The sequence below is a fragment of the Fusarium falciforme genome, chromosome 4 (genome assembly GCF_026873545.1).
Source record: "Fusarium falciforme chromosome 4, complete sequence".
Taxonomy (NCBI): Eukaryota; Fungi; Ascomycota; class Sordariomycetes; order Hypocreales; family Nectriaceae; genus Fusarium; species Fusarium falciforme.
Genome location: NC_070547.1, coordinates 2,266,841 through 2,294,699, shown reverse-complemented (window position 1 = coordinate 2,294,699; position 27,859 = coordinate 2,266,841). Strand labels below are relative to the sequence as shown.

The window sequence follows — 27,859 nt, the reverse complement described above, 5'->3', positions numbered from 1 at the left end:
AATCAAATCCACAGCCAAAACGGGACCAACAAACAACAACCCAACCTCTTCAACAACATCCCGGTTTCCGCCCCCACACTTGTCGCATCTTCGGCCGGGATGCACGGAACAACCATAGCCACTACCGCCCGACTCTTTGGACATTGAGAGGCATTGTTGTGATGGGACGGGCTCCAAGTTTAGTGGTCTCTTATGACTCTTCAATACCTGAGCTTGATCTCATACCGCTGCTCGTTGCCCATCATCACCAACATGGTCGTGTTGTTGCTCACCGACCCACGACTCAGAACAGCTCCACTGACCCGCCCCCTCCCAAGTTTACAGGGCTGAGTTGTCCGGGGTGTTTCTCGCACTGGAATCAAAGAGGCATTTTCCGAGCCGGGGCAGTCTGTTGCGACCATCTCCCAAATTTAGCCTTGCCGTTGTTGAAACGTGCTGGATAGATCGACCGATGGGCGCCAAAATGTCTCCGTCGTGCCCTAGAGAGCTGCGCAGCCTCGCGCTTAACCCTGGCGGCAATCTTAAGCGTGCTCTGGGCAGAGATCCTACCGGTCCTAGCAAATGTCCGCAGGCCCCGAGACATTCTGCGCATTCATCCCGTCCCACTGTTGCTCACTATTCCGTACGGAGTATGCATCTGGAGATGGAGATGGATGGAACCAGCACGCTGACATGACGGAATAGACCCAGGAGGCCCCCAAAAGGGCCAAATCCGTGGCAACAACGGTTGCAGAGCCTCTCCCTGCCCTTGAATTACAGCAAATTAGCAGAGACTTACAGGGAGCTGTTCCAAAGTCCCCCCTCTGCGCTGGTCAGTCTTGTCAGCAACGAGATTTCAGCCGCAGCCCTCCATCAGCACTAAGCCCAATTTCAGCCCCGTACCCGGCGCGACGCCGCAAGTGTTCTAGGCAGGCATGGACCATGAACCAGAGAGCAGTGGAGGCGGTGGATCATCGGATCCCTGACTACCCAACCATGGCGCCATGGGATGGGTCTTGGATGGCAATGGAGCTGCAAGAGGGCTGAGCCAGCTCGGCTGCGGGGACGAGTAACAAGTGAGGGAGAGGTTTGGGGCTTCGACTAAAGACCTGGCTGTTGCATGGCGGCGTTGGCCGCGACCAGCCAGCCGTAATTAATAAAAAGGCTGGTCCCCCTGTGAAGGGATGCTGACGGTCGAAGCCTTGGACTCGACGAGTAAACAGAGCAACGCAAAGCAACATCGAAGACCGAGGGTTTTCGCAGGGCACTCGCACTCACGCAGGACGCGGTCGACACACAAGTTGCAGCGAGTACGACAGCTTCATGACCGTCGCCAGACATTTATGACAACCGCCAGAGGTTTATGACAACCATCAAGACCTAGAGCCTGGCTGAATGAGCAACGACCATCTACGACCAAGAAACCATTGAGCTGGAACACTCTGGAAGAGAAGGGAATTAGGAACGCCATTGACTGAGTGAGATTGTTTGATCGAAGCGGCGTCGAAGGAAAGCAGCGAGCAGGAAAAGAAGCCTCAGAACGCAACACCAAGACAGAATCAGGCTCAACAGAGGAACCTGCAAACGACAATGAACATGTTGAACGGAAACCATCGCGCGCAGGCGCAGTTTGACCGCTCCAAATGGCGCATCATGCTCCTACTCCCGACCTGGGTCCTCCAATTGGCTCTGTCCATGGCCATGATGGGACTCTTTGCTTGGAGACTGGGCGACAGCATGAAGGTCAACAAGGACGACAACAAGCACAACGATGATCCTGCGATTGAGATAGCGTAAGTTCTTGACCTCCCAACTTGGACCGACAAATTTTATAGTACGGACACTAACAAATGACCCCTGCAACAGTTGGGAAGCGACCAATATCGCCCTATGGTTCGTCGCCTCGCTGTGCACGTTTGTCGAAATCGCCAAGTATTTTGCCGAGGCCTTGACTCCATGGACGATGCTCTTTACCCATGTCATCAAGTTGACGTGCGCTCTGGCTACCCTTGTCCTCGATATTGTCGTCTATGTGCAGAAGCACGACAAGCACTACTCGCTCGTTGCTCTCGGCCTGGACTGTGGTTTCATGTAAGTCATGCCCAAGTGCACTGCGAGATTCATGCTGACAACTCATTAGTATCACTTCTTGCGTTCTCGTCTTCTACTCGATCCGAAGATACCGCCGTCTGTCCGCATACGACGATTACACCCACCCTGTCAATGTGAAGCCTTTCGGGTTCAACGATGATATTGAGCGCGACACTTCATACGCGAGCACCCTGAACGGCGTCCGGCCATCCATGGACAAGCACTTTTCATCAGCATCTTCACGGTCAAGCATCGCCTCTTCCAAGCATGACTCTGTGGAGCTGGGGAAACTGGACCGAACTCCCAGCGTGTACACGCACCAGCGAGACACTCAGTTCGATGACTATGTGGCACGACGCGGCTCCCTCAGCAGGACAAACTCGCTCAGCAAGCCTGACCGCGGGGGTAGCGGAGACTTTAGCTGGGCCGGAGGTCAGGTCGGTCCACAGGAGTCGGGAACACTGTCTCCCACACGGCCGAGAGGAGCGAGCACCGGCAGAGCGACCAGCTGGGCCAGTGACCGAGGTCTAGTTGCCGTGCCGGAGGAGGACGACAACGAAGCCGCGGGCAAGGAGTCCAAGGCCGAGAAGGAAAAGAAGGACCGCGAAGCCCTGCTGGGTGATACCCCGCGCGAGAGCATCGACGGCATGATTGTTCCCCAGGAAGCCGACCTGACGACGGAGCCCAGGTGGCAGCGCGAGTGAGGGGAAAGAAGTCTAAAAGAGCGTGATATAAAAGACGACATCAGAGCAGACTGGCGTGGGGAAGGAGGGCTGTGTGTCTGCAATCCCTGTACGACTGTATATACCCACGAAAGAAACGGCGTTATTTTGGAAAGGGGGTGGGAGGAGTTGGGGGAGGGAAAGCATTGCGGGTTAATGGTATATGGCACATTTTCAGCAACAGCAGCAACAACAAGCAATAAAGACGAATACATGATAAACATGAATATGCCCTACTATATTCGCCTGGGGTGATTTTGTCAATGGAGAAGCTCACACTGGGAGAAAAGAAGATCCTGGAAAAGGATTAAATGTCTCACCCATTTCTGCGGGCTGAGAAGAGAGGAGATAATCAACAACGGGGCCAGCGGATGATGAAACCGCAATGGCAGCGGGATCGTTGGCTCCTCTCTCCTCTGTCTGTCGTCATGCAAGGGCAGATTCGTCATGAGATAACGAAGTCCTCGTGGCTGGCGATTTTGCCCGCAGGAATATCATGTTTTGGAGTGTACAGTACGACGCGTGTAAGTCCACCTTTGGGCAGCGAAGATCACTTCCTTCGTGACAGCACTGCCCGAGCCAGGAATTCAAAGTCGCATTCCGTTGCTTCGAGGGGATTCTACCCTTTTACCGCAACGGCAAAAGGAAACGATATATTGAACTTCCCCAAGCGTTCCGGCGCTGGATGTGATAAAACAGCAGACTCTGGACGTCAGATCTCACCACGGAGAGTGAAAGGTGACGCCACGGGGTAGCGTCGTCCGATCGGAAAGACAAAACGTCATGCCACAGGCTGAGGGAAAAGGGAAACCCCGGATTTTTGCCAAGAAGACAGCCTTTTCTAGTTTTCGAGTTGACTGGCTTACGGAGGACGGAAAAGGAAGTTCTGCGCAGACGGGGGGGGAGGGAAAGGGAAGAAGAAGGTCACTTGGCGGAAATGCTTCGCGAGGTTTCCCAAGGGACAAGGGTGTCTCATGAGATACGCCGAGTCGGCGGCGGGTCCTGGCGGCGGGCGGTACATGGCACATAACATGTACATCATGTTGCATGTACGGGGTACGTGTATGCGGCAGTGTCAAAGGCGGCATTCCCATGGTCAACAATACATGACATCCGAGGCATGGAAAAAGGCAATCGACAAAGAGGATCCAGGGGGGGGGGGTCATCAGTTACGGGACCAGGGTTTTCCTGCTCTTCTCTCCAGCACAACAAGCGCGCCAAGCCTGTTGCAAGTATTTCCCTCACTCTCGCTATATCCAAAGCGCGTGTGCCCCCAAAGACCAAGGGGGGTCCTCTAGGCTGTTCCGGGCGGTGCAGGCCTGAGCCATTGGACGCGCTGCCGCAACTCGACGAGGCAAACCGCGCACATAACTCGGAGTCCAGTGCCGTGCTGGGAAGGGGCGGAGAAGGAAGATAGACGCGCTGGTCCCGATCGGGGCATGTTGGTTTTAAGCTTAATTCGTGAGGAGCCGAACGTAGGTGCGTCTAAGTGAACAACCTCAACACCAAGTTGAAGCTATCCGCAAAGTCGTAAACAAAATGTCGACACCCCGGGGCCGCCCAGAAATCGACTCCTCACGTCGGTGGGACCTGGCAGCTCGTCGACCACGGTAGCCTTTGCTCGACAGCACCATCGCCCTGCGCCCAGCGTTGGCATCCTCCCGCCGAGCATTGGCGTAACCTTCCGCCCAGCTCGCCAAGCGTTGGCACAACATTGGCAAGACGACTCATGGCGGAGGACGGTTCCACGGCCGCTGGCCACCGCTGGTCATCGCTGCTGATGTCCCTGCTCACCAAGCTCCTGTTCTTTTGTCATTTTGCCGCCAGTCTTCCCGCCGCCAGTCCGCCCGGATTTCCCATAAGAACGCAATGTCTGCGCCCCTAACAGCCAGACGGGAAAGAGTAGCTTTTGCTTTGCTTCCGCTCAGTAGCATGTCTTCCGCCCTGTCCGCCTCGGAGTCTCTCCTGTAGCTCTCTCTTGTTCTCTCTTCCGCCCAAGGCAATCTCTGGTCCTTTGCTTCCTCTTCCTCTCATCATCCGCCATCATCATCCCGACACTTACGCTGGATATCTCCAGGTTACCTGCTCTTCCTCTTCCCATCCATCCTCCCCTCTTCCTCCTTTCCTCCTCCTCTTCACATAAACCCCCCGAGTGTCCAACAAACACCATCAAGATGCCTGGACGTGAGAACGGCACTCTTCAGGTTCTGAAGAAGAAGCTCAGTCTTCAGCCCCTGTTTGCCAAGGAGAGGAATCGCAGATCTTCATCCCCTCCGCTGCCTGGCAAGAAGCATGCCAGCAGGTCCCCCTCCCCTCCCAGACTGGATGAGAGCAATGAGAACACCTTGGTGTGCACGTCGACATGGGACTCCCGCCTTGAGCGGTACCAGATCCTCAAGCTCGACACCAACTTGAGCGTTTCCATCGGTGATTCGTTCGAGGCCAACCCCGGGAGCGAGGTTACCAACATCCCCAAGTTCGAGTATGGCCCTATCCGGTATCCCAAGATGATCCGCCTTCTTCTTATCCTCCCGGCCACCTATGACGACGAACCCCTCGAGACCATCATGTTCCACGCCGATCCTCGGGAGATCCCCTATCAGGCTCTGTCCTGTGCCTCCAATGACCGTAAGCAGACGAGGCTCATGCACTGCAACGGCCGTGGCCTGGCCGTCACCGAGACTGTCTATTCAGCCCTCCTCAACATTCGAAACCTCGGCGACCGCAAGATCTTCTCGACAGTATGGACCGATGCAGTCTGCATCAACCAGGCGGACATGCAGGAGCGTGAGTCTCACCTACGCCTGTGCAAGACCATCTTCAGCACTGCGGCAGTTACCATTGCCCACCTCGATGGAACTGAAAAGTCCCGTCGCAAGGTCTTTGAGACTGTCGACATGCTCCACGAGGCCTGCCGCAACGACGAATTCCGTGAAAGACTCGAGGAAGATGGACTGGACCTCTCATCACTTGACCAGCTCTGCATCGGAAACAAGCGTCTTCGAATTCCCCTTGACAACCGGGTGGAACTGTCCAAGGTCTTCTCTCACCCCTGGTTCGAGCGTGTGTGGAACTGGCCTGAAGTATCCCTGTCCAAGAAGGTCTATTTCTTGTATGGATCTGCCCTCCGTCCCTGGAGCTTCTTTGCCGATGCTGCCTGGTGCATGCATCAGCTGCGCTGGGAGTCGTCCCTGAATTCCGAGTGTATCGTCCACGGCCAAACCCGGATGGATCTCAAGTATGATCACATGTTGCACTTGGATGATCACCGCCAAGACATCCGCGATGAAAAGCCATGCACCCTTCTTAGTCTCCTGACCAAGTCGCGCCAGTTCACATCAGCCAACCCGTTGGATCGGGTCTTTGCCTTGTGGCCGCACATCAGCAACACAAGTGAGAGGGATTTCGTCCAGGCTTACTTCGACTATAACCTGTCTCCTCTTAGCGTCTTCCTCAACTTGACACTCAACAGCATCATCTCACACGAGACTCTTGATGTCCTGCATCTCGTCCATAACGAGGTCAAGGATGACTGGCCCTCATTTGTGCCTGACCTGTGGATGAAGGATGGCGTCCGTACCCTAGGATCTAAGGAAGGCCGCGAGCACTGGGAGTACCACGCTGCCGGGGACACCAAGCCTCAGTTCACCGCCCTCAACACTAAGAACCAGACCCGTCACGGTATGCCCTACTTTGAGGATGACGTCAACATCATGCTCAAGGGATTCCTCGTTGACGAGGTCACTCGGGCAGGATCTGAGATGAAGGACATGATGTTTGGCGGCAAGTCTTTCCTCTCAGACTGGGTCAACACCGCTCTCGTGACAGGCAACAAGAAGTTCTACACTGCGGGTGAACTGAAGCGGGCCAGGGCTCTTCAGAAGACCTCCAAGAGCCGCAGCGACAAGAAGGACACCACTTCAGCTCAAGACAATGGCGAGTCTTCTCGTGTTGCCGAGCTTCAGGCAGCAATGAGGCGGTCAAACCGTCGTTTTGGCTCGGCTCGGGACTCGCAAGGTCAGCTCCGTGACTCTCTCACACCGTCTCTGATGGAGGCTCTGGAGAACATCGACATTATGGAGAGTGGCTTCGCTGCCCAAGAGCCTGTGTCTGAACCCGAGCCAATTTCGACCCTTCCTATGAACGAGAAATATCCCATTGGCGACATCTCAGTCGTTGAGGCTTTCTGGCGAACCCTGATAAAGAACAAGGATGAGAATGGCGAGGTCCCTTCGGCGGAGATGAACAAGACCTTTTTCCAGCCGTGGCTCACCGCCATGTCGGGTACGACTGCCGAGATGCTGGATGCTCTGGCCCATGGACAGAGCGAAGACGGCCCGCGACCTGAGCCGCTCTTCAACGACCTGGTGCATATGAGCTGCAACGGCTCGCGCATCGTGAGGACCAAGACGGGACTGATTGGCACTGCGCCTTGGGACGTCCAGGAGGGCGATTTCGTGTGTGTCCTTTACGGCGGACAGACGCCGTTTGTGCTTCGCAGGGACGAGAACTGCCCCGGCAAGTACCGATTTGTTGGTGATTGTTATATCCACGGTATCATGGAGGGCGAGGCGCTGAGCATGGAGTTGGAGGAGCGGGAGTTTGTTATTTCATGATGACAACGACAGTGATGACCCTGTATTTCTTTTCTTTGGTGTAGCGAGCTTTCTTGGCTTTCGCATTTCCTCTCACCATTTTGTTTGGAGTCGAGTTGCATTGGCTGGCGTTTATGAGAAGGGTTTTCTTTCCATTCCTGGGTCGCCTGCATCGAGCATGGCATGGCATTCATTGTTATAGATAGCTTTCTGAAGGCATTTTAAATGAGAATGATGAACAGAAGACGCCGTGCAAATTCGTGAAAAGTGAAGGTGATGATGCTATCGTCAAGTTGTATTTTGTACAAAGATTTGGGCAGGTCAGGCAATTACCCCGCGACGGGAATCACCTCCCCGAGCGAATCCTTCCTCCCTTCCACCGTAATCTCCCTACCCATGCAGCCCAGCGCTGTACCTCGTCCTCCTCCAGTAACAAATCCACTGTGTAATAATCCCTAGCAAGCTCCTCGTGGGACTTGAAATGATGAACGAAGCGATGGCAGGCACCGCATAACCAGGCGACGTTCTGGAGATCCTCCCGGCGGTGCCATCCACGTTTCACGGCTTTCTCGTGGACAAAACGAGGAATCAGGTGGTGGTACGACAGTGGGATGTATGAGCGTTGACAGATTTCGCAGGCGTCGGTGCGTGTGTTGCGTGTGGCGGGAGGTGGTTCAATCAAGGGTGTGATGTATGAGGTGAGAATTGGAAGTAGAAAGGCTTCTGGGGATGATGGCAGATTAGATGCGACAAAGGGATCCGGTGAGATGAGGTTGTAAGTCGTCAGAGTCTCGACAATAGACGGCGACAAGTTCAGAACTGAAAGGCTCTCCTTAGTGAGCGGGAGCGAGTACTGATCACGCAGACGATCCGAGTCCCGCCAGACACGATAGTCCAAGCCCTGCAGCTCCTCTGGAAGACTCTCAAAGATCTCGGTAGCGAGGTAGTCGACAAACTCAGAGAGCTCCTCTGCGTCCCGCTCCGGGTCCGCCGCCGGAGCGGAAACTGGGGCCGCTGACCCCGAGTTCTTACGGCGGCGGCGACGTTTGGGCGGGTCAGGGGCGGACGAGGCGGCGGGTTGCAGGAGGGTGGTGGATAGACAGTCTCGGAAGAGGGCGTAGTTTTCGGAGTTGTCCTCTAGAGCCGACATTGTGATCAAGGTTGTGACTTGTAAGGAAGTGATTGAATTGTGTGGTGCTTTTGATTTGGTGACGTAATTGAGTTGGAGTCTGTCAATTGTTCTTGCCGAACGAGGTCTTTTTAAACAAACCCAAACCACTATCTCTCTCTACATTCAAGACTATCAACGCTTCTTACAGAAACAATTCGAATCCCCAAGACTTGTCCGAGCGTTGAAGCTGAAGCCATCTCATACGGTCGCTGTAAGCCTCGAACCAATATCCAGCCCCGGCTGAGTCATTCGGCCGGCCACCGCTAGACATGCCGCCATTTCTCGGCAACGGTAGCAGTGGCTGCGAACGCCTATTGCACTTGCATCTGTGAATCTAATGAATCTATTTTGCTTTTCTTGGTCCTCAAGGATACCGTTGTCTACCAAGTCTTGTCCTTTCTTGTCGCCCAGACCGCCAAGGGCTTGTGTCAAGGCCAAGACCCTCGGCGCCGAGACCGAGGCGGAGCAGGCCAAGGAGGAGCTCCACGTGGCCCCGGCCGCCGGCCGACGAGGGCGCCGAGCCCCGGGAGGTGACTCCCCTTGCCGGAGGGGAGTGTCTGCGATGCGATGAGATGACTCGGAGCGCGTCATTCCTTCGGCAGTTGGGAGTGATGGGCGCCGCAGGCTTCCAAACATAGAACCTGCGTCGCATTCCTCATCCAGTGACGACGTCCCGTGTTTGACAGTCGCGGGCTTGGCCGAGGGAGTAGGGCGGTGCTTATTACGACGACACGGCAAAAGGTTGACAACGCGGAATACTGTACATGAGCAATCCACGTCAATGTCCCCGAGTTGGGCCATTCGCACTACGGCGGCTGAGCTGCATGAAATGGACGAGACGTCATGGTGTTTCATCAGCCTCACCCGTGTCGGTGACAATCCGACAAACAATAAACTGACGTGTAATGGCAAGATCTACTCGGCAGCTATGCGATGGCCCTTCCTTCTGCATCCTAGGAGAAAGCGGTCTGACAGCCTCATTTCCTGAATCATGATCACTGGAGGCGTGGTGTTGAGGCGTCAAGCTAACTCGAAGAAAGCTGGCTGCAGATCCAAAAGCCCCCACGCCCAGCCTAGGAAAATATTAAGCTGAGACATGACTAACATTTTTTTGCGAAAGCTGATCCTGTTTCTTATCAAAAGAGAGGTGACACCAAGGGATGAAAAAAGATGCACACATTTGCATAACCGAAGCACAAGCGAGGAGCAAGAAACTTGCTGGCTGAATACGTACCTCGCTACTTTCGAACAAGGAAGTGAAAAGGGCAGATTCAGATTGCTCCCCCGGCTTCCCGTGCCCGAGTACTACTGAAGATTTCGGCCTCTAGGGCAAGGGATGACGAGATCTAGATTCGTTTCTGTCGGTCTCAAGAAGGGTTAGCTCTGCGGCGCAGCTATGAGACAGGCGAGGAAACGCCTACAGACGGGCGTTGCGTCTATAGCCGTGTGGGAAGAGCAATGGCAGTGATTTGAAGTATGTGGCTCCGTGTACAGCTCGAGAAGCCTGCCCAAGTCGATTGACCTTGCCATGTCCATTCTTTGACCACCGTCGAGGTCAGCCTTGTCACCTTTGTTGCTCAAAGGCTGCCGGCGGATCCGAGGAGGGGTTGCGAGAGGCGAGAGTCAGGAGAGAACGGATGAAGGGATTCAGATTGGGGGATCTCAAGAATATATTATCCATCCAATGGCCGCCGGGTGTCACATTTCTAGAAGACTTGCATGGGGGGCGGGCCGAGCTGTGACATGTCAACTCGCCATGCAACATCGAATCTTGAAATAGCGTCATCAATGGGCTCTTGTAAGAGAATCAAGGGCCGAGATAACGGAGCAGCCCTCTTCCATAGCAAAGGCTTTGACCGAGGGGACATTCCGCATAGCAGTCTTCTGACATGTGCATGTGCATGGGAATTGGGATTCTTTCCTAGCACAACATGGTCAAGGTGCTTTCTCATGTTGCACCAGATGCAAGTCAGAGATGGCTCATCACCAACCCCAGGTTGATGATTAGTGTCCAAATACCGCAGAGCCCATGCTCCTCTCACCACCCAATGATAACGATGGCGAGACAGCGACGGTGAAGCCTAGTGACGATGCCAGATGCTAGAAACCTGGGGACGCACGCCAACACACACATCCACCATGTTTATGTTTGACTGGGGGACGGGAGCCAGCCCAGGCCCAGGGTCTGGTTTCCGCCGACAGCGGAACTACTACGTACGGCTCCTCCTAAAACGGCGGTAGGATGAGATTCTGTGATAGGGATTTGAAATAGATATGTCATCTCACTATCCGTCCCCCGCAATGGAGGGCACAAGTGGGGGGGGGGGTTTGCTTGACCAGGCGATGCGATGATGGTTGAAGAGAGGGGAAGAGGAGAAAAATCGACAAGGGAAGTTGGAAGCGCGTAAGCCGCGGCGCAGACGAAAGCAAGATGGTTGTCGGCCTCATTGAAGCAGGCTAGCCTAGCATCCTCCTGAGTTACGCAGCATGAAGGCCCAGTATGTCCAAGATGGGTAATTCATTGGCCTGCCAAGTTGGAGGTGGTGGAGGGAATGATGTTTGCATCAGCTTAGACGGGCCGAGTAGGCGGAGAACTCGACTTGACTTGACCTGAGACAGGTGCAGCCTGATTGATTACTGTTGATACGATTGATATCAACAAAACGAAGAAGAGGAAAAAGAGGCCAGACATGCCACAAAATGTCAAATATCCATGGCCTGTTACAATCTAGAAATCGTGTCTTCCACGTGAAAATTGCCTCTCGGGGAGACACCCCAGCGGCTCCGCGCCCGCCAGATGCCTGCGCTGCGCGACATTGCCCTCCAGCTGGACCTGCTGGCTTGGCCTGGCGCTGGCCTCAACAACTTTCACATGGGCTTGGAGAGGCCAGAGCGCTGCCGCTCGTTTCGCCCTGCGCCCAAGGGAGGCCCGAAGCACCCAAAACCACACGGGAGATGCGCTGACCCGCACGCCATGTGAGGTCACCGTTCGGCGCATCTCGACCGGCGACGCGCTGAGGGTTGACGCTCCAGTCCAGCTTGGGAATTACCCGATTGCGCTTCCCCCCGTCAGTCGTGGGGGCCTGGGACCCTTTCGATCGCCCACCTTCGCAACATGGGTGACTCTATTGGGCGCTGGAGGAGGGGGCCTTGTCCCAGCACTAGGGGTGGTCCCCCTCCTGGGTAGGCCTAGGGTCCCGTCTAGGGACAAGCGAATGTGGCATGGTGTGCCCTCTCACAACGAGACAGCCCCGAATCACAAATGGAACGGAGCCTACGGAGATGGTGTTTTTTAAAAGGGGCCCTCTTTCTCTGATGGCCCATTCTCTTGGGTCGTTTTGACATATTCCTTCCAGAAGCAAAAGATTCTACAGTATTCATCACCTAGATACATCTGTCTCGACAGGTTCAACGATAGCAACACCAAGTACTACACTACACTACACTACCTACACAGCTTATCAATATCAACTCTCACAACATGCACACCTCCAAGTTGAACACTCAGCAAAACAAGGCCATGTTCATCGACAACATTGCCACTCTCTCCGATCCTCTGTCCTCCATGTCATCCATCTTCTCCCTCGTCTCCCTCCTGACCATGGCTTATCAAGTCCGGACACCACAGCCCTCCGTCCAGCAACGTCTTCTCACCCTCCTCAACACAATGTCACCAGCCTTGACGACAGGGACTCAGACAACACCCGACTCACCAAGGGGATACTCCCGCGAGGAGATCCTCAACTCCTTCGTCCACTTCCTTAGCCCCGTGCTCAACGGCATGGCCGGGATGCTCGAGCTCCTCTCTGCCGTCGACGCCTTCTCACGGCCAGAGGACTTTAGACAATTCTGGAGCCTGGAACGGAGCAACCTGATCAGAGACTTTATCGAGAGCGGGGGACCTCTGCGGGGGATGGAGGGCTACGACGTGCCCTTCCTCGAGGCCTTTGTCAAGGACTCATCCTGCAGAATCGCCCTCGGCAAGAACCAGGGCATGCTACTTCTGGTGCCTGGCGACGCCGAAGTCGGCGATGATGTCTGGTGGGATGAGGACGAGCAGCGTCTCACCGTTTCAAGAAAGGGCGAGGAGGATCTCAACGCCGCCGAGGCGTATCTTGACGACGGTTCAAGGATGGCCGTCTTGGCCATTTCTTCTGCGACTTAGAGAGACATGGCGCTTTTTCTTTCCTTTTTTGACGAGTTTACGATCTTTTGGGTTTTTTCTTTTCTTTTTTTGTGTTTGATCTGATATCCACGCTAAAGAAGTTTTCTGAGATTGGGTTAACGGCGCTCACTGGGATATATGCTGGCGTATTGTGAGCGTTTACATGGATAGAAGGAGGTTTATTGGGATAAATAATAGTATAGCATAGGTACTCTTTCTCGTGAGTTCACGATACCTTCCAATGAAAATCCCCAAAAATGGCAAACACCTTCCTCGCACGGGCATGCAGCACAGTGTCGTGACCCATTTCGCACCACTCACTGGCCGCCCCTGCCCACTTTTTAGCGTATCGTGCAGATCTCTTGCAAGCTCCCATCACTCCAACCTACAGCTGCCGCTTTTCGCCCTCCACTCTCCAACTCCCTTCTCTTGTCTCACCGTCTCTGCAGCCGTCAGCAAATATGGCATCAGACGAAGAGCGCGACGTTAAACGCAGCCGGCAATGGTATGACGATCAAGATCAGAAACCTAAAGAGAAGGATCGTCGATCAAGGCATTCGGACCGCGACTCTGGCCGCCGAGACCGCCGGAGATCACGCGACAGACGCGACAGGCGACGCTCAAGAACTCCCGATGCTCCACGTCGGAGATCACGCAGCCGTGATCGCGATCGAGACCGTACCCGCGAACACAGACGTCACCGATCACGAGACGACCGAGGCTCACGACGCAGCCGCCGCGACGACGACGATGGAGACAACAAGCAGGTTGCAAAGCGCAGCCCGGTGAGGCGGTCGGGCCCTCTTCCATCCCAGGAGGACTCTTTTGCCATTACAAATGGGGAGGAGCCCGAGAAACCCAAGGAGAAACCCAACTACGGTACTACGGGCGTCTTGGCCGCCGCGTCCAACTCGGTGGCACAGGCAGACGGCTCGTCCATCACGCTCAAGTACCACGAGCCCGCTGAAGCCCGCAAGCCCTCGCCCCGCGACCAGTGGAGGCTCTTCGTCTTCAAGGGAGGCGACATTGTCGACACGATTGACCTGGGCGCGAGGAGCTGCTGGCTCGTCGGGCGGGAGATGGCTGTTGTCGACTTGCCCGCCGAGCACCCCAGCATCAGCAAGCAGCACGCCGTGATCCAGTTCCGCTACACCGAGAAGAGGAACGAGTTTGGTGACAAGATTGGCAAGGTCAAGCCGTACCTGATTGACCTCGAGAGCGCCAACGGCACCGTTTTGAACGATGAAAAGGTACCCGACAGCAGGTACCTGGAGCTCAGGGACAAGGACATGATGCAGTTTGGCCACAGTACAAGAGAATACGTTATCATGCTCGCACCACGGGAATAAAGGATACCCTTTTGTGGAGGAAACGAGGCTGTGTTGGACGTTGATCTACTCCGTCGGTGCCTTCAAATTCCCGTTGACGCGCAACATCCATCTCAGCATCAATTTCAACGCAGCATGCACCAGAGCGACGAATACGACATCCAATGGTTTCCACCCTCTTGACGAAAGCCCCAATGTCGACGCAAAACCTGCAGATGCGACCCGGTTGGTGAATGAGGTGCCACGAGAGCCACAAACGCAGGCTCACGAGATCCAACGAGGCCGCACAAAGCCTCAAGGCGACAAGCCAATAATTAACTCAGCGCCCAATTTACAACATGGCTTGGTGCAAGAGCCTCATCCTGGGGTAGAGAAATCGCTCAAAGTGCCATACCACGGTCGGAAGTTGGCTCTCCAATTCTGCGCTTTCAGAGCCTTCAGTGAGGGACTTCAGTGGCGGATGATACAGTTTCTATTCGGTGACCAGAATTGACTCACTTGAATCCGCGACCGAAGGCAGATTTGGCATTGAGGCGGACAGGCCAAGACTCGCATTCAGCTGGTTGCTTCTGCTACTTTGGACACTGACCAACACAGTTACTCTCTGGGCGCCGCTGGGCAATGCTAGGCTACCGACTCGTGTTAAGATACATACGCGCGGTCCTGGAAATGAAAAACAATCTGTACTCAAGCGATCAGGCTCGGTACTGTACGAGCCGACAGGTTTACCACTGGTTCACAGAAGAATATGGCGCTCACAGTTGCCGCTGGACGTCGAGTGGCGCAACACTGGTCATCTCACGACCTGACCAAATGCTCAGCTCGACCAAGAACCCTGTGTAACATCCTGGAAAAGATCCCGCATACCCGCGCGGGAGACGTGCATGATCTCCAAACCAAGCCCCCGGGCCAACGAACGAGTGCCTACGGATATAGCTACCTACCTACCTATAAATACGACATCCATCTACCCAAAGAGTCTCACCCTGTCGCACAGAAACCCAGTGATGCCATGATCACCGCCCGTATTCAGGAACAAAGTGGCCATGACAGGCCCGAAACGTCAAAATGAGTCTGCGTCTGACATGAGGCGACAGAAAGCCTTGCACATTACCCCAGCCGGGCGAGGGACTCAGCCACGCCAAATGCCCTTGCTTACTGGAAGCATCGCAGCCTTCTTTTCCGGGGCAGTGCTCCCCACACCATCACTGCTGTGTCTTGTGACGGCTGTCAATGGTGTGTTGCAGTCGCGGGTTGTGGCGGCTAGAGCCCCATAGCCTCGTCTTGTTGGTTGACTGAGAGTGTGTGATTGCTCATCCTCTGCGACTAGGCAGCGCTATTCAAAGCAGCATCATGACTGTCAGGGCTGAGCAGGTCATTTAATAAGCCGGGTCTGCCGTCAACTGTCGAGCTATCCTCTTCCCTTCGCCGATCAATATCCAATGTTGACACGACTGAATCGTAACTTGGGTGTCCCCATCTTTGACGACACATCATGGTAAGGCATCATGACTGAACCCTCGCAGGAACTCGAGCTGACTGCCATCTGGCAGGGGTCTGAGAATCGTTCCATAACTCGATACGACACAACTGCAGTATACATACACCCCGACGCAAATGTCGACATCGTCCTTGTTCACGGCCTGAACGGCTCACCCGACAAGACATGGACGGCTAAGAATGGCACTTTCTGGCCCCGTGATCTGCTGCCTACAGCACTAAAGGACGAAAAGGCCAACATCATCGTATACGGGTACAACGCCGATGTCAACTCCAAGGGAACTACCCGAAATATTAGCGAGAATTTCGTACACCAACAAGCCGAAAAGCTTGTAGAGAGCATCATAAACCACCGGCAACGTGAGGGTACATCCAAGAATCCCATCATCTGGGTGTGTCATGGTCTCGGCGGCATCCTCGTCAAGCACGCATTAGTCCATTCAGCCGCCATACACGAGCCTCACCTCCAATACCGGCGGTCCATATTCGTCTCTACATACGGGATCGTATTCCTAGGAACGCCGCATACTGGGGATGCCACTACTTGGGGTCCAGTCCTCCAGGCCATGTCAGGTGTGATAGCCCCCAAGAGGCTCTTTGGCGGCGAGCCTATGCTCCTGAAGGCGCTCAAGAAGGACCACGAGGCTCTCATCAACATCAACAGCCGGTTTTATGAGATCCATCAACACTTCAAGATCCTTATAGTTCACGAGAACCAACCGTCGGAGATCAAGGGCTCCAAGGGCCCCAAGTAGGTTTTCCCTGAACCCATATTGCCTGTGTTCTCGACCAGCTAACCGCCCCCATCTAGGGTTTTCGTTGTTGGGGCAGAAGCGGCCAATCCCCTTCTGCCTTATGTGACCTACTTTGGCATCGAGGCAGCATTTTTGGCCATGAGCAAATTCGACAGTTTGAAGACCCCGGGCTTCATTAGAATCCGGGCTTCCATCCAAAAATGGGTTCGTGATGCTCCCGCTCAAATCCAAAAACACTGGATGCGCGAAAACGAGAGTCCTACCCCCACTGCGGGAGATGAAGCGACGTCGCCGTCCACGTCCTTTCAAACACCAAGCGAGCACCATGTCCCGTCATCCATTGACGACATGACGAGGCCATCTCTCTCCCAAGCACAGGGGTCGGCTCTGCAACTAAGGAACGAACCCACTTTTGTTCACCCAGAGCGCTTCCGACCGAATTCCTTCTTCAAGGGCCGGAGACAAGAGCTGACTGACCTCCACGAGATGTTGATGGACAAGGAGCGCCGAGAGGATGGAACATCAGCTGTCTTGATCTGGTCGATCCCAGGAGGCGGTAAGACCCATCTTGCGAGAGAGTACGCCTTCAAGCATAAACACGACTACCCCGGTGGAATCTTCTGGGTACGAGCCAAGTCTCCAGAAGATATTATGGACGCCTTTGTGAGAATTGCTAAACACGCCATGGCTCGAAACGAGATCGAGATCCAAGACGAGACAGCTCTGCAGGATCATAGCAAGGTCATCCCTCTGGTTCGAGACTGGCTCAATCGGTCCGACAACTGGCTCCTCATCCTGGATGGTGTTCTGCACGACACTCCCGACTTAGCCGACTGTATCCCTGATGCTGTCAATACCAGCATGATCCTGACATCGACCGACACTTCGATTGCGGGAAATCACAACTTTGATAACCCACAGAAACTGGAGCTAGGTCCCCTCAGTGAGGAAGAGGCACAAATCTTGTTGCTGGAAGAGATGGACAGGAAGAAGACGTGGTCGCCCGACGACCTTGCTCGAGCTCTCGAGATAGCCAAGTTGACGGAATGCTTGCCTCTAGCCATTCACGCCGCCGCAGGTCAGATGAGGGCGACTCGAGAGCCAATGTCCAAGTACATCCGCTCTTATAAAAAGCGACCCCAGGCGGGCGGCTTGGGGGCATACAAGGCTGTCCGAGAAAAGCTGGAGGAGCGTGGCGAGACGGAGGCACTCAACTTGATGTACCTGTTGTCTTTCTTCAGCGGCAGCATCCCCGTCGAGATGCTTGCACTTGGTATGGCCCCCTATGTAGCATAATCGGGACACCAGGCTAACAATTCCATAGGCCTTGAAGCACTTGACAACCGCACGCCCGTCCTCGCCAACAACTCCATGGGCAAACCCAGTCTCAACAAGACATTTACTGTTCTCATCGCCTTTGCCCTCATCGAGCGTGATGAGGTTGAAGACATCCCATTTTCGGGCAGCATACGACAAGTGGAACCCCTTGATGTGCTCAAGATCCACAGCATCGTTCAGAGCTTCTTTCTCGAAGGATTGAAGGGGGATGGCCTGTTTGAATTTTGGCTCGAGCGTGCTGCTGCTGTCTTTCTCAAGTCCTTTGACAAAGGCGACCGTCGTGCCAAGGACAGGACGGAGATGGGCCTCCCAGGCGACTACCGAAGATATGCTTCACACTGTCACAAGATTCTGAAGCACATCAGAGGCGCTGATGAGCCGACGCGTGAATTGATTGTCGCCGAGGGGGCGCTTCAGAGTCGATCCGAGGATATTCAGGGGCAGATTTCCGCCCTTGCACGCACAATGACAACAGAGTCTTTCGGGAAATGGGGGCAGGGTCCCCACGTGTCGGTCTTCGAGAGAACCAATAGCGCATCCCCCTTGAGCTCGGTTGAGGCCACGGATGGCGGCAGGCTCCCAGACGAAAGGCAGAGTTCATGGGATCTGCAGACTAGTCTGCCTGCTCGGGAACCCAACCCCCACTTCGACCACATCCCGTATCCGTACGACAGCACCATCCTAACACCGCACTTTCTCGAGGACGACTCGCACCGCACTGTGCAGAGGCAGCCAGCCAAAGGATACTTTGATCCAGCTAGATCTTGGCGAGAGACCGCGGAGCACGTATCGGAGCCGAGTGTAAGCATCAGCAGTGAAGTCGCTCTTGGCCAGTTCTCTCCGAGAGGGTCAACTCTGGGCCTGTCTCCACCAGGAACACGCCCAATTTCGTCTCTTGGCGCAGAAGAGCATCTTTATCTCGCCCAACATGCCATTAGCCAGTCCAGTCCGAAGGTGTCCGAAAACTATGGCCAGACTGTCCATACGGAAAATGTATCCGACCGAGAGACAGACCTCGATGCTATTGAAAGCGGAGCTGTAGGTGGGCTCAGAGGACACAACCCACAGGATGTCAGCATCGGGCCTCAGTCGCAGCGTCAAGCACGGCCGAGGACCCGAAAGCCCATCGAGGAGAACCCCTTCTTCGAGGGGAGTGGCTCTGTCGACGGGGCATCTATCCCCTCGATGGATATTGCCAACGCAGATTGGCGCTCAGTGTCTCAAGAGCGGCCGGTATCAGCTCATACGGGACCCAACCACTCACAGACATCGCTCGAGTCGAATATCGGCCACTGGGCACCAGGCCTACCTATCGTTAGCAACTCGACAAGCAGCCTCCGACATGTCACTCACTATCCCGATTTGAGATATTCTCAACATCGAGCCGCGGTTGCTGGCGAGGGCCTGTCCAGCTCTCTTCCAACCAGCCACATCGGCAGCACCCTCAAGCCGCCGTCATGGCGTCCATCATCCTCAGGTCCAGACGGCTACTCATCTCAGCCAATGTCGCGTAATCCATCTTCCAACCCGGAGCTAGTCGTTCCTTTAAGCCATCACAGTTCTACTATGAGCGCAGCGACGTCACACAGTCTCCCCATCCAGACTCGGGGGCCCTCGACCGCAGCGACGGAGCCCTCGCCGCGCCTTTCCGGCGTCGACAACGTCCCTATGAGCTACCAGACCTGGCAGCAGCGGCATGCGGGTCCGTGGAGCCCGGAGCGGGACTCTCGGCGGGACTTTGCTCCTAGGCAAGCGTCCGAAGCGGTGGAGATGCAGAGGTCGGGGTCCGGGGGGATCCAGTTCAATGGGCACATCGTCGAGTTTGGGCACTCACCCCCAGGTAGCAAGCCGACCTCGACCTCCCCATCTAGGATGCCCGCCTACCCGCAGAAAATAACCGAGACGGCGTCTGCACTGGAGAAGAACGAGATCGTGTCCCCAGTGAGGAGGCCCGTGGGGTTGGGGATTGTTGTTGCCGATCCGGAGAGACGACAAAAATTCTAACGAGACTTCGTGTGGCGAACTGCCACTTATGGCCAGACTATTTTCTTTGTCCTCGCAAGTTTTGCCAACTGCTGTATAACTGTATAGTAATTAAGGTTCGTGGATCATAGGGGAGGCGTTTAGGATATACCGAGAATCCATAGAGAGCTGGAAAACAGCATCGGAAAATAGACGGCGTTAATTGTTATGCTATCTCTTCACTCCACTAGTCAATCGGGAGTTAAAATGTCGGAATGGTAGTCCCTTGCCAGTTTTCTAGACTGTTTCTTTAGGGAAGCGATGTTCGTCATCTTTTTGTTCCCTTGCTCCCTGGCTGTAACCTTCGGCATAATCTCGTAGCAGTAGCTTGCCACGGCGTCTTCGTAAATCGATAATAGTCCTGATAGCAGGGATCTGAAAACTGTTCTGTTCGGCCATCCCACCAGAGCAGGTAAGTACTCTGCCCATCAATGGCTGTTTGCCTAGGTTGCTTCCTTGCATGACGCGAGGGAAAAGATGGGCACGGCAACGACCCTTCGTGACAGGCAGTTAGGCAAGACTGAAACGACGGATTTCAAGAGGGAGACGCCGGGCGTAGTGGTTTGTTCTATAATTGATTCCGACATGCGTAGAGTAGCAAGCAGTGACCGGTTCCGCGACGGTAATTCTCGTCGAGTGGATACGAACTAGGGATGATGATATCCCTGCGGCTGCGATCAACCTTTCGTGACGACGCCTTTGATTAACTATCCTCCTGTCCGGTACATTGGTAGGCAGTACAGTGTCTCGGCCTGGCCCTTGGGAGCGAGTCAAACACTGCCAGCACCGGGATGCTCTTCCACCACCGCCGGCCGAATGGTTGCCTGTGAAAAACATTGCAAGGCCCAAGGCGGGTCTCCGAAGTGACGTCGATTTCATAAGAGCTCATGGTGAGTTGCCGCGCGCGCAATCATGGCCGTAGTATTGGCCGCGAGTGCGGCTGGTGGAGTCTAGTACGCTTGTCAGTTGCAGGAGGACTTCAACACCAGCCACGAGGCAGAGTGAAAATGGGAAAAAAAGCCTGGACAAGGGTAATGCATGAATGTGCGAGGTGTTGCAGCCTGACTTGGCAAATTCCAAAGGCACTTGTTATTCGAAAAATGAACCGTTGTCCCAGGTAGTCAGTCGATCTCTTCGATCAACTCTCGAGAGAATACTTATGATGCCTTGGCGTCAGATATCAAGCAAACACCCTGGTTTCATCACTCGGGATGAACCAAGGCAGTGCGGCAAGCTTAGGTTTGAAAAGAACATGTAGGGCTCCACTTGAATCGACGTGCTCTTCATGGGAGATGACACTGGCAGATCTTGCTGTTTCAAGGGCTCCTCGGATTGACAATGTTACATGGTGTTTCGGCAGTCGAGGTACTCACCGGGACACCGCCATGTGCTATTTGCAGCTGGCGCAGTAATTGGGTGTAAGAAACTTGAGGCCTCCTGAGTGTCTGGTACGATACACCGGGCTTCGGCACAGAGTTGACAGATTGCACTTTTGTCGATTGGATACCACGCAGGTTTGAAAGCTTGGCTGCGGTGATAGCTCAAACTACGTCACAAAGATCCTTGGCGGTTGTTGGGCGTCGATCCCTTGTCTCAGGATCGGCAAGTTCCCTCGTCTGGGTGTACTGAGGCTGCCATCCTGGCATGAAAAGACCCTGAAGCGCGCAGACATGTGGAGAGTTGCCTCCAGGGACTTCAGGGACCACCCTGAGATATCTCAGCCTCTTGACACGGCCATAGGACGTGAGTCTGGGAGCAGAGACAAGAGGTCGTGTGTAAGTCGATAGGAAAACGAACCCCTAGAGATGCACCCCAGACCATACCTGGGGAAGATGGGCAAACTCGCGGGATTCTGCTCCGTATCAGACTCTGGATCATGGATAGCGACGGGGAACTCTTACCGTGCCCAACACAGTTCCCGTTCAGATCGAGCAAAGGTCCGTCAGATACAGTCAGGAAAACTGCGCAGAAACAGGCTGAGAAGTCCGCTTGGCTCCACCGAGATACATCAGCTTGAGACATTTGCAACCAAGCAACCGGACCACGAGCGGCCAACGAGATTGGGGCGTGGATGCCGTCTCTGGCAGACCGAGTCCACTCCTGGGCGATGAAGCCGCCCGGTGCGCGATGGACGGCCGGGCAACTGTCTCACTCGGTTAAAAACTGACGCCGCTGGCGAGAAAACCGTCAGATATCCTGAGTCCCGTCTCCATCACATGGGTCCGGCGAGGTTGACTGAAGGGTCGAGGCCAATCACTGAAGCACCGGCTGCTCGGAGGACAGGAATAAGAGGGTCGGGCTGCGTGAAAGGCTGCAGGGAGGTGGAGCTTAGGAGATAACGGAGGCTTCAGTTAGGCCAGGTGCGTGTCCGAGGCCTGTCGTCTTACGGTCCAACGACTAGTTTGCAGCTGTTGCAGGGATGAAGTTGGAACATAGCCGAGAAGTTGTTGACGGGACGGACTATTATCTAAAGGTGGGTGATTGGTCGGGGATTTACGTTTGAGTATGCACTGTGCAGCTGATGGATCGTTGCGTGCATAAACACAGTGCCATTCTGTTTCTGTTACAGAAGATCCCATCCCTCCTTCCCAAGGAGATTTTTCACGTTTTGCTAGGCAGGTACGTACCCCTACGTAATTTGAACGGAAAGCGAACTCGGATAGCTCCTCCCACATGCTCAAACTCAGGAAGCTCTCCCATTTCTCAGCAGAAGCCATCTTCACATGCATCATTCAATGCGCCTCTACGAGCTCTACAAGTCTGCCAAATCTCGCGCTTCTCACGGTTTTTAACGGTTCGCTATGATCTCCTAAAGGCAGGCTACTCACGGCTCGTCTCATTGATACCAGCTCCACCGCTTCCCAAAGTTTGATGCCAAAACTTCTAGAATGTCGTCACAGGCCCCCTCGAAGCGTCGCCAAACTCGCTGGCGTTGATATTCAGGGTCCATCTTTTAGTGGATCCGTCTGGATCTCTCAGGGATCTCGCAGGAGGCGTCTGCGCCACTCGCTGCGCGCTCTGTAGTTCCCTTGGGGTTCCTTGGCCAGACGTTGCAGTCCGCAGACATACAGCCATCCATCGCCAGTTCCACACTGCCGTTATCCTTCCAGACTGCGGCTCGTCCATCAACTGGAGACACGAAAACGAAATAATGGACCCTCGAGATAAAATCCCGCATGTGTGTTATCGCCAGCCTCTCCACCATACCCACCACTCTCACCATGTACGTGAGTGTACTCCATACGTACCCTCTTATTAAGGTGCTCAGTTGAATCCACGGCAAGACGGGGTCCCCAGGAGTCACTCCACGACCCACACCGGCGTCGAGCAATGACGGGGGCGGTGTTGATACAGTACAGTATTGTATCGGGCGGCAAGGACGACCGTGAGGGATGTCGGCGAGCTTGTGAGATGGACGAATACGCTCAGCTCTAGGCGTGCTTGAGCAAGGCCAGGGATATCTGGATGAGAATTGACCAGGACCGAGGAGACATGGAAGCAATGAATCCAGGTATTTAAGGCGTCGAGGGGACCCCATGCGTCCAGCCCGTTGCTATCATCCTCCATTCCATCATCTCTCAAGCCTCTGCCATCTACACTTTCTGATATCCTCGAGGTCTCCCCTTTTGTTCGTCTTACAGAAACAGCGTTTGCCTTACACCACATCCACTACCTTCACAATGGCTCCCTCCGCTATCACCCCCGAGACCTCTCCCGAGCGTGAGATCTATGTCAAGAAGCCCGTTGAGCAGACACAGGTCCGCAGCCACTCTGGCTCCGTCTCCTCCGTCAAGCTCAACGACGGCAACTACATTCCCCAGGTCGCCCTCGGCGTTTACAAGGCCCCCAACGGCCAGGAGACCGAGGACGCTGTCACTGCCGCGCTGGACGCTGGCTACCGCCACATCGATTCTGCCGCCCGATATGCCAACGAGGAGGCTTGCGGTCGTGCCATCCGCCGCTGGCTCGAGAAGACCGGTACTCCTCGTGAGGACGTCTACATCTGCTCCAAGCTCTGGGACTCTGACCACGGCTATGAGGCTACCTTTGAGGCTCTCTGCACCTCGCTGGAGAAGTTTGGTCTCGACTATCTCGACCTTTACCTGATCCACTCCCCTGCTCAAGATGAGGAGAAGCGCCTGGAGAGCTGGCGTGCTCTGGAGACTGCCCAGAAGCTCGGCAAGGTTCGATCCATTGGCGTCTCCAACTTTGGAGCTGCCCACATGGAGAATCTCCTGGAGAACGCCCGCGTTCCCCCTGCCGTCAACCAGGTCGAGGTCCACCCCTTCTGCCAGCGCCAAACCCTCGTCGAGCTCTGCAACAAGCACGGCATCAAGATCGAGGCTTACTCTCCTCTGGCCCGTGGCAACAAGCTTGAGGACCCTACCATTGTTGAGATTGCCAACAAGTATGGCAGGACCCCTGCCCAGATCCTTCTCAACTGGAGCGCTGCTCGCGGCAACGTTGTCCTGCCCAAAAGCTTGACTCCCCACCGCATTGAGAGCAACCTCAACAGCTTCGACTTTAAGCTCGCTGCTGGCGACATTGCCCGCATCGACGCCCTTGAAGAGAACTATGTCACTGGCTCCATGCACAAATCCAAGGACTGAACGAAATATGAATGAACGACTTTATGACAACCAGTGGAAATGGCTGGGTAAACTTAAACCCGCCTACCACTCTTTCTAAGCGTCGCAACTGGGATTGCTCGACGCATGATTCCCCCAAAGCATCGCGTCGACCTCATGAGAGCTTGTGAAGCCCAGCCACTACTCTCGCGGTCCTCGGTAACGTTTTGGTACTTTATTTTTAGAGGGATAGACCTAGAAATGGTCGAATTTTTGCTACCTTTTCACGATAAAGCGGTCTTGCTGCCCATTGTTTTACAGCAGATAGACAGACAGATGCACAAATACACACTTGAACCAATTGAAATGTTTCTGTTACCTACAACTCCCCTGTTGATGCAGCAAACGTTTTTCTCACCTGCAGATTCCTTTCGGAATTCTTCCATCCTTTCACCCTTCCAGGCACGAATGACGTACTCCTTTTGAGGCTGAAAGATGATCCCGGAGGCTAACTTTGGAAATGGCCGGACTACATGTACCCACTCACATCCCGTCATGGCCCACAAGGCGAGTCAGGGGTTCGCAGCATGCACGTCCAGGGGACGAGTGAATTCTCTTTGTTTTCTTTTTCTTCCGGGCACGTGATTTTCGGCCAAATCCTCCATCGTAGGGCTGAGCATCACGTGTGGTTCTGGTTGCTTTGGTTGGCTGAGGAGATGTTTTGGTGCAACATGTAAACCTTTCACGATACCCGATGAGATGGATGAACTACTTGAAGATCACTCTGGAGCCACTTAATAAAGATTAAGACTGAGATTGCGGAGGCGGAGGCGGGGCTTCATGTGTGATTGACGATATCTGGAGTATGGGGATAGAGGCGAACTGGGGAAGACCCATAAGGGGCGATATGGATCACATTAAGCGAAAAGAATGTTGGCAAGCTCGAAACCTCCAATGTGGGTGCTATATCATTTTGAGAGAACCTGAAACTCACAAGTTGAATTGGTGTATAAAAGGCGATACACGCCGCAAACAATAACGCCCTAACAATGCCTTAACCCTTGCCATCTCGCAACCTCAAACATATATATAACCTTGTAGCCTTCACTTATAACTTCGTTGCAACGCCTTCATGTTCCCATACTCACCCGCGCGGTGCCTTCCACAGCCCTACAAGGTGGCTGTTCGCGGGACACCATTCTCGGTAATCAGCATAGGGGGTATCTCCACAGGACTCTGGCCATTCCTGTACGCCCAAAGACGACTAACATCCTTCACACGCACTTCGCTACGTCTCGACTTTTCCCGACTCGAGAATCCGTGCACCTCCACGGGTGTCGAGATCTCTCCAGTTCCGAAACCCTGTGTGCCGGCCCAGCTGATCTCAAATGCTTCACGGGCGTTGGCTGAGGCCTCGCCCTCCTGGCCAATCTTGATCACTTCGTTCATGAACTCGTTGTCTTCGTCGGCGCCGGTATACTCTCCAGTCTTGGGGTCCGTCTTGAGGGGGAACATGCCTTCGAGGTAGTGCTGGTTCATCTGATGACCTCCCTTGCCGTTGGCTCTGGAAAACAGTCGACCCTGGAAGCGCGGCAGTTCGTGGGACCCCATCCGGTTAGTCGCAAAATGCAGAATTCCCCAGATCGATACGAAATCTGTACCATGGCAATAGTGCTCAACATGGCTCAACGCGCGGTCTTTCGCGGCTGAGAAGGAGCGAGTAGATGACGCCACGGAATTCTCTTTCTTGAGGAGGTTGGGGATGCTGACGTTCAAGCCTTTCTTGGTGTCTAGAGGAATACTGGTGGGAGAATCGATGATTGTCTCAGTGAGTACGGTACTCATGGCAGACAGGGGTTTGAGCGACGACAGGGCTTGCGACGATCTATGGCGATGGGGGTTGTTGAAGTGGTTCGCGGCGTTGCCAAAGGTGTAGACTTCGAGTTTAGACAGTAGATCCTGCGGCAGCTCCTGAAGCAGCCAGTCGAGAACCAAGCCACCCTCGATTCCTCCTTGAGAGTGCAGGATAAAGATGACCTTGGACTTGCTGGGGTCATACAAGACATCTTTGAGAATCTTGAAGGCGATCCGAACATCTCCAGTTGCGTAACCGAAATTACGCTGAATTAGACACTCGACGACATCAAAAATGACTCCGGAAGTTCGATTGTGAACTCCTAGGATGGGACGGCCAAAGGTGAGAGCTAGACGGTTCAGATTTGCCTGCATCCAATGCTCCCTGAGACTGGTCAGCATCAATGTTTAGAGTGTCTAGAATATACATACCCGACAGCAACACCATTCAGGAAAATCCACTGCTCATGCTCATGTTCAGGCAGGGCCTTGGCGTACTTTTCATCCGAGTTGTAGGTGTCCTTCGAGCCGTTCAACAGCATGCAAAGCAGCGAATTGAGGACCATGAACCCAGCAATACCCGCCGCTGCCATCCAAACTGGCAAGACTACCGAAAAAGGCAAAGCAAGGATAAAGGCTAGCTGTAGGATGGCTAGAACCAGGTGGACAAGGACGCAAAAGAGGTTCTGCGGAGTTGGGTAGAGCTCGTCGAATTCCTTGGATCCAAAAGGGTACATGGGCCAGACGATCCAAGGCAGAGCCCAGATGTAGACAAAAAAGTAGTAGACATCTTTGACAAAGAGTTTCCATGGGAAATCAGTGTGTGAATAGTCGATGACGGACGCCTCTCCAATCTGAGAGCGAAAGTACTCAGTTGTCGTGCCCATTTTGACGATCCAATGAAATGACGCGGTAAAAATAATCAGCAGAAGCGACAGTTGGTTCCCATAAAGGAGGGAGGACCAGGCGATAGCGAATGCCAGTAGAGGTTGGGGAAGTCGCTGGATAAGTAGGTCGGTTGCGAAAATAAATTAAAGATTAACCAGGGTCGAAACGAGAATAGATAAAGCGTCCTCGGAAAGAGATCCCGTACAAGGCGTAAGGCGGTATTTCCTTCACATGCAACAAGACAAGACGGAAACAATAACGAGGCTGCCAATCCAGGTGGTCTCGTGAGCTGAATTGCCTCGTGGAGAGAGTGACGAGTCTGACTGAGCTGGAGCTGCCGAGAGCATGCGCCACAGCCTCCCCTCGGGTTTCGCGCATAGGCAACAGCAAGTAAGCAGCCTTACTGGGCAGGTCGAGGGAAGGATTTCGCGTCAGATGGGCCTCTTGGGCGGGTATCTGCGACGTCAGCACACCCATAATATCCAAGCCCAAGGCTGGGTGGACTAGGGTCATGGAGGCTGAGTAGCATCGGCGCAGCCTTGGGATTGGACCATTGAACATGAACAGGCCGGGGCTGGCACGGGAGCGTAAACGGGAGCGAGGCATTGCTCGGACGGCGACATTGTTTGTGTTGCCTTGATAAAAGCCATGATGTTTTATGCTGACTGAAGTGTAGAGTTCAAGTTGAGATGGATATTCTCTTGGAGGTTGAAAGGTGGCGGTGGGCTTGTCTTGGTGGCTTGATCAGTAAGCGCACGTGCTTGAGGCACCCACTGTCTTGATCATCACAGCTGGAGCTCAACGCTTCCTCCTCCATCATGTGTGTATGGATGTCTGTCAAATTGATATGACAGTATACTGAGTATGTTATCCCAACATACCG

The 27,859-nt window shown here is 54.2% G+C and overlaps 8 protein-coding genes across 8 annotated transcripts; 6 read left to right on the top strand and 2 right to left on the bottom strand.

Annotated features, from left to right (window-relative positions):
- Positions 1 to 1,569: 1,569 nt before the first annotated feature.
- Positions 1,570 to 2,774, top strand: NCS54_00546700 (Hypothetical protein; the record flags this gene model as incomplete). The annotated part of the gene is made up of 3 exons (XM_053150969.1): positions 1,570 to 1,772; positions 1,846 to 2,070; positions 2,120 to 2,774. The coding sequence occupies 3 exons, from the start codon at positions 1,570 to 1,572 to the stop codon at positions 2,772 to 2,774; spliced, it is 1,083 nt and encodes a 360-aa protein (XP_053006944.1).
- A 2,192-nt stretch (positions 2,775 to 4,966) lies between these two features.
- Positions 4,967 to 7,408, top strand: NCS54_00546600 (HET domain-containing protein; the record flags this gene model as incomplete). Its single annotated transcript, XM_053150968.1, has 1 exon — positions 4,967 to 7,408. One exon carries the CDS (start codon positions 4,967 to 4,969, stop codon positions 7,406 to 7,408), a length of 2,442 nt encoding a protein of 813 aa, XP_053006943.1.
- A 325-nt stretch (positions 7,409 to 7,733) lies between these two features.
- NCS54_00546500 (Hypothetical protein) lies at positions 7,734 to 8,537 on the bottom strand (the record flags this gene model as incomplete). The annotated part of the gene is made up of 1 exon (XM_053150967.1): positions 7,734 to 8,537. One exon carries the CDS (start codon positions 8,535 to 8,537, stop codon positions 7,734 to 7,736), a length of 804 nt encoding a protein of 267 aa, XP_053006942.1.
- Positions 8,538 to 12,039: 3,502 nt separating this feature from the next.
- On the top strand, positions 12,040 to 12,723 carry NCS54_00546400 (Hypothetical protein; the record flags this gene model as incomplete). The annotated part of the gene is made up of 1 exon (XM_053150966.1): positions 12,040 to 12,723. One exon carries the CDS (start codon positions 12,040 to 12,042, stop codon positions 12,721 to 12,723), a length of 684 nt encoding a protein of 227 aa, XP_053006941.1.
- A 386-nt stretch (positions 12,724 to 13,109) lies between these two features.
- On the top strand, positions 13,110 to 14,072 carry NCS54_00546300 (FHA domain-containing protein; the record flags this gene model as incomplete). Its single annotated transcript, XM_053150965.1, has 1 exon — positions 13,110 to 14,072. The coding sequence occupies exon 1, from the start codon at positions 13,185 to 13,187 to the stop codon at positions 14,070 to 14,072; it is 888 nt and encodes a 295-aa protein (XP_053006940.1). The 5' UTR covers positions 13,110 to 13,184.
- A 1,487-nt stretch (positions 14,073 to 15,559) lies between these two features.
- Positions 15,560 to 19,648, top strand: NCS54_00546200 (Hypothetical protein; the record flags this gene model as incomplete). Its single annotated transcript, XM_053150964.1, has 3 exons — positions 15,560 to 16,302; positions 16,363 to 17,579; positions 17,631 to 19,648. 3 exons carry the CDS (start codon positions 15,560 to 15,562, stop codon positions 19,646 to 19,648), a joined length of 3,978 nt encoding a protein of 1,325 aa, XP_053006939.1.
- A 3,698-nt stretch (positions 19,649 to 23,346) lies between these two features.
- Positions 23,347 to 24,276, top strand: NCS54_00546100 (Aldo-ket-red domain-containing protein; the record flags this gene model as incomplete). The annotated part of the gene is made up of 1 exon (XM_053150963.1): positions 23,347 to 24,276. One exon carries the CDS (start codon positions 23,347 to 23,349, stop codon positions 24,274 to 24,276), a length of 930 nt encoding a protein of 309 aa, XP_053006938.1.
- Positions 24,277 to 25,404: 1,128 nt separating this feature from the next.
- NCS54_00546000 (Hypothetical protein) lies at positions 25,405 to 26,975 on the bottom strand (the record flags this gene model as incomplete). Its single annotated transcript, XM_053150962.1, has 2 exons — positions 25,405 to 26,473; positions 26,521 to 26,975. 2 exons carry the CDS (start codon positions 26,973 to 26,975, stop codon positions 25,405 to 25,407), a joined length of 1,524 nt encoding a protein of 507 aa, XP_053006937.1.
- Positions 26,976 to 27,859: the final 884 nt, after the last annotated feature.